This window comes from Lactuca virosa, chromosome 4 (assembly GCF_052849685.1).
Source record: "Lactuca virosa cultivar CGN04683 chromosome 4, Lactuca_virosa_CGN04683_v6, whole genome shotgun sequence".
NCBI lineage: Eukaryota > Viridiplantae > Streptophyta > Magnoliopsida > Asterales > Asteraceae > Lactuca > Lactuca virosa.
In genome coordinates this window covers 295,053,988-295,058,791 of record NC_136429.1, presented here as the reverse complement: position 1 = coordinate 295,058,791, position 4,804 = coordinate 295,053,988, and the positions used below count along the sequence as shown (strand labels likewise).

General features: G+C 31.2%; 1 protein-coding gene across 2 annotated transcripts; it reads right to left on the bottom strand.

Annotated features, from left to right (window-relative positions):
* Nucleotides 1-473: 473 nt before the first annotated feature.
* On the bottom strand, nucleotides 474-4,239 carry LOC145108403 (deSI-like protein At4g17486). 2 transcript variants are annotated; one of them, XM_079045426.1, is made up of 5 exons: nucleotides 3,998-4,239; nucleotides 2,726-2,833; nucleotides 2,380-2,627; nucleotides 1,974-2,261; nucleotides 474-922 (listed from the first exon to the last, which is right to left on the bottom strand). In XM_079045426.1, exons 3-5 carry the CDS (start codon nucleotides 2,585-2,587, stop codon nucleotides 687-689), a joined length of 732 nt encoding a protein of 243 aa, XP_078901552.1. In that variant the 5' UTR covers nucleotides 2,588-2,627; nucleotides 2,726-2,833; nucleotides 3,998-4,239; the 3' UTR covers nucleotides 474-686. The 2 variants fall into 2 exon arrangements, with proteins under 2 accessions (XP_078901552.1, XP_078901551.1); XM_079045425.1 differs by lacking the exon at nucleotides 2,726-2,833.
* Between the last annotated feature and the right edge of the window lie 565 nt (nucleotides 4,240-4,804).

Here is a 4,804-nt window from a genome sequence, read left to right as displayed (position 1 = left end):
TGTTTGGAAATATGTTACAGTATTATGTTTATTTTACTTATCACATTAATTTAGGTTTACTTACGATCCAAAATAAGTTGTATTTTTTTGTTGACATTAAGTAATTTTTTTTTGTCTGTATAATAATTTTAAAAATACCAACCACGTAAAAGACTCAAAATACTTTTTTTTTTCATTGACCAAAACAAAAATGTAAATACAAGATTCCAACCGAAGACATTAATCACAGAGGTTCAACGCCTTAACCATCTAATCCAAGCTACAACTTATGTTGAGACTATACATAAAATATTTTTTATATATATACACTAATACGAAAAAATCAATTAGTCACACAGCACCCCGTGGGGCACTCATAGGTCCGCCTCAACCCATATTACATATGTGCTTGTCTATGTTGATAATCTAATCATCATGGATAGTTCTTCGATTAGTGCTTATTAATAAAACTTACATAAAATTATCACAAGTCATCAACTCAATTGTTCCACTAATCTTTGTAATAGATTGTAAAGAAAAATAATAGCAAGAATAATAAAAACTTTGATCACTCTACCTAAAATAAGTTTCCCCTAAACCTTACATTAATTAATTTCATCACCACTAATCATATGCTAACATACAAACAAATCATTGTGCTTATTTACGACAAAACAAACAAGAAACTAAGACGCCTTCCATTCTTCTTACGTGTTGTTTACGACAACACTTCTTGATCTTGATCGCCTCAACTCCCAAGGCCTTAAGCAACCCTTTAATGGAGACTGCAAAAGCAACGAAGACATCGACAGCTGTCTCTGCCTCGATGATAGAAAACTAAAACTACTGCTTCTTAGCATTTGCTTCTCGGTCTCGTAAGGTATGCAATGTTGCACGGCCGAAACTCTAAGGGCTTCGGGTAACACACAGCTAAATATCGACCCTAAAAATTTAGAAATAGCAATGTACTTTCATTAATTTGTTTATCATATGATTATACTTTCATTTCTTCATATTACAACATCATACGAATTAGAGCATTGTCATTAAAATACTAAGCAATATTGAATACTATAGTTTAATAGATTTTGGAATATATAATGTCTTTACAAGAAAAAAAAGGAAATCTCTGATAAGGTCCCAATATTTTGGATCAGTTTACGGTTTAATCCCAACTTTTATTTTTTGAACAAAAAAGTCCCGATTATTTTATATTTTGCCAAAATTAACGAAACAATCCTTATTTTTTTTAAACAGATTATTGTATAAAATTAGATAATCATGACTTTTTTGTTCAAAAAATAAATGTTTGGATTAAACCGTAAACTAACCCAAAGTATTGGGTCTTTATCAAAGATTTCCCATAAAATAAAAAAATTCAAAATGATATATTTGGGTAGAGTTTTCAAAGGACAATGTCTTAATAAGAGAAAAAAAAATGAAAGTACAAAAACAAAAATGAGATGCTACAATACTCAAAAAAGGAAGACTATGTTAATGTTACCATTTATACCCTCCAACTTTCTTTTCTTCCTATTACAACATAATCTTTAAAAAATCTACCAAAGATCAATGTCATCCAAATACAAACCAATTTTAAACAACTTACGTTATGTTTGGCGTATTAGCTGAAAGACTAGCTGCCAGCTAAAAAACTAGCTGATAAAAAATAACGTTTGGTAAAACTAACTGATAAGCTAGCTAAAATATGTAAAATGACATAATTAGACATTTAAAAGAATATGTTTTTTATAATTAATTAAGGGTATATATGAAAAAAAAAAATTTAAAAACTTCTGAAAAACTAGTTTAAGTAGCTTTTTAAAAAGCTAGCTTATAAGCTACTTTTTCACATGACAAACACTAACCTTAATAAGAAAAATAGAAATAATAATACAATGCTTTGCAATATATATAATATACAAATACATAAAAGTTAGTTACTATTTATAGAAAGTAGAGGAGTGGGAAAGAAAAAGGAAAGAAAAAGTTACCGAGTTTAGCGAGCCGGTTGACCCAACCGGGGATTTGTTTCCCGGTTAAGTTGTAAGAAACATCATTACAAAAATGGTTGCAGTTTTTGACAATTAAGTGATACGTGTCACCATGGTATTTAGCAGCATGATGCTCCATGAATTCTCGGACTTGCATAGGATCCAGACACGTGGTCCCAATTAATATCGACCTCCTAAATTTAAACCCTGGACATTGTCGAGGTTCAACCTCAAACACACCACTACTTGGATAATCATGAGCCCCAAACGCATATTCCACTCCATGAACTATAATAATATATTTTACATCAATAGTTGAGTTTAGTTGTAGAAATATAGAAGCAATCAAAACTACGTAGTTTTGAGTAGATATGAAAAAATGGAGAAAGTAAAGTATTATTATTACCTTCAACTCCGGAATGGAAGATTCCGAAGCCGGCCCAGTAAGCGTATCCATTCATAGGAGTTAAATCATAGACATTGAGATAAACGGGGGAATTCCCTGGACCATATACGGATTTGACTTTTGGAAATAAACAAAAACAGTTGGTTGACTTTTCTTTGAATCGGAATGGTGAGATTGATGTTAATCCCTTCTTTGTTATGGATTTCATGTTGTATGTTGAAAATTGAAATTAGCCTGGAAATGTCATCCTGTATATATATAAAAAAAAAATTTTTAAAAACATCAAGAATATAATCAGTTGACTGTTTGACCAAAGTAATAGTAAACAAACATGAATAGTGCATACCAAACAAAAGGGTTTGTTTGGTTACTTTATACAGCATGTAATCATTACACTTATGGCACTTTTTTGACTTTTTTTCACTGTAGGTAAGATTTCAAGAATTGGCCCCACCTACATTATAAAAAATGCCAAAGAACATCAAGTGAACAACTATTGCTAGACTAGCAACTGCAGATATGTCCTTTTCAAGAAAATATTCAAACATAGGTATGTAGTTGATATTATAAAATTTCTGGTGATGACATATAGCATAAGTTTTCAATACTACAACCCTAAACGAGTAGATATTTTAATAAAGAATGAACAGAGGGAAAGTATAAGAGGAATTAAAAATGGATTCTGCATCCAAGGTTACAGGAAACTACAAAAAGAAGAAAACAAATTGAGGGGAATACTAGGTGGCAATTGAAAAGGAGTATTCATAATGTTCTGCCAAATGAAGAACAAGTCACTCTTTTTTTTTTTTTTAATAATCTGATACATTTTGGGTTGATAGAAAAAATAACCCTTGTTGTGAAAGACCTAATTGCACTTTGAAAAACATAACTTATTGTAGAATTTTTGTTAGAAATTTGCCCAGTTTTTTGTGTGATTGAGAAGACTTGATGTAAGTTGATTTCTTTATTATCCAAAGTTTTAAAAAGTTAACACCGATCTACTTAAAAGCAGCAGAAAACAAGGGACCAGAAATATGGGGAAGAAACACATGAATGACGATTAGCAACTCTAACTAAATGAAACTGTAATACGTAAAATCAGAGAGAAAAAGATGAAAATGTATTCACAGTTTCACACAGTGCTTGTGAATGTCAGAAAGGAAAAGAGAAAACACGGTTGACTTCAAAATCTGTACAACAAAGAAGCTATCTTCAATGAAGATACGGTATGCCATATTATCTTCAAAACCTTTCGATTGAGCAGAATTTACTCCCAAATTTGGAGTTTTAGGCTATAAATTATTAGGCTTGAGACAAATACATGTTCGACGAACGTAAATTTGCTGAGATTTACAAAATCCGGTCGAATTTTTTAGATCTCGCTGGTGAATTCCACGCTAACAGAAAATATTACAGAGAAAAATAGCGACAACAAACTTTAGATTAAACATTCAATAATCGATATATCAAACAGATCAGTTAAAAGAAATTAACAGTTGAATTCAAAAGGTTAGAATGGTGAAAATCCGGCAAATGATGAATCTACTACTAGTTATGAAGCGAAAACGAATTTGAGAAAAATCAAAAGAGCATTTTAAGGGGGGGAAATCGAACTTACAGTGCATAGCAGAAGAACAAACACGAGCAGCAACTGGAAAGATCAACTAGTTATGAACAATTTCGTGTGAAGATTTATCAGGCGAATGATAGGAGTGAATTATTTGATACGCCAAACCTTGAGGTTTGAGCCGATTCACAAAGACCAGTAGGCGCATGAGAGAGAGAGGCAATGACAGCCTACACACCTCAATATCTCATCGACCATGGAAAACAGGCGCTTGTTTATCTAGTAAATTGGTCCAGTCTTAGAATCCAACCAGTCATTATTTATTTGTAGGAAACTATATTTTGATTATTTTTTTATTTTGTTCCAATCAAAATCGATCATATCAAATTTTAATATACAAAAAATGATTGTTATTGGTTAATTATATAAACATATAATAGACAAATTTGTAAAAAAAAACGTCCAGTATTTATTAGAAAATTGTTGTTTTTTTCCAAAAAAAAAAAAATGGACAAAGACGGGTCCAAAATAGATTTTATTGGAGTTTTGGCTCTTTTTGTTTCAAAATTATTAAATTGACGGATTTATACTTCTTAATTTGTTTTTTTATTTTTCTTTTATTACAATCATTATAAAAACACAAAATGAAAAATACACTCACCCCAACCTTAATCCCTTCTCTTGTATGCTAATAGACTCGTATTTTTCATTCTTCAAATACTTCCATCTGGTAAACACAACCACCACCACCATCCACCCAATACAATTCTCGCCCCGAAACCACCGTCATTCTCACCGAAAACCACCGACAACATTTGGAACCACGATTGAGATATGGATATGTTTGTATTGATCTTC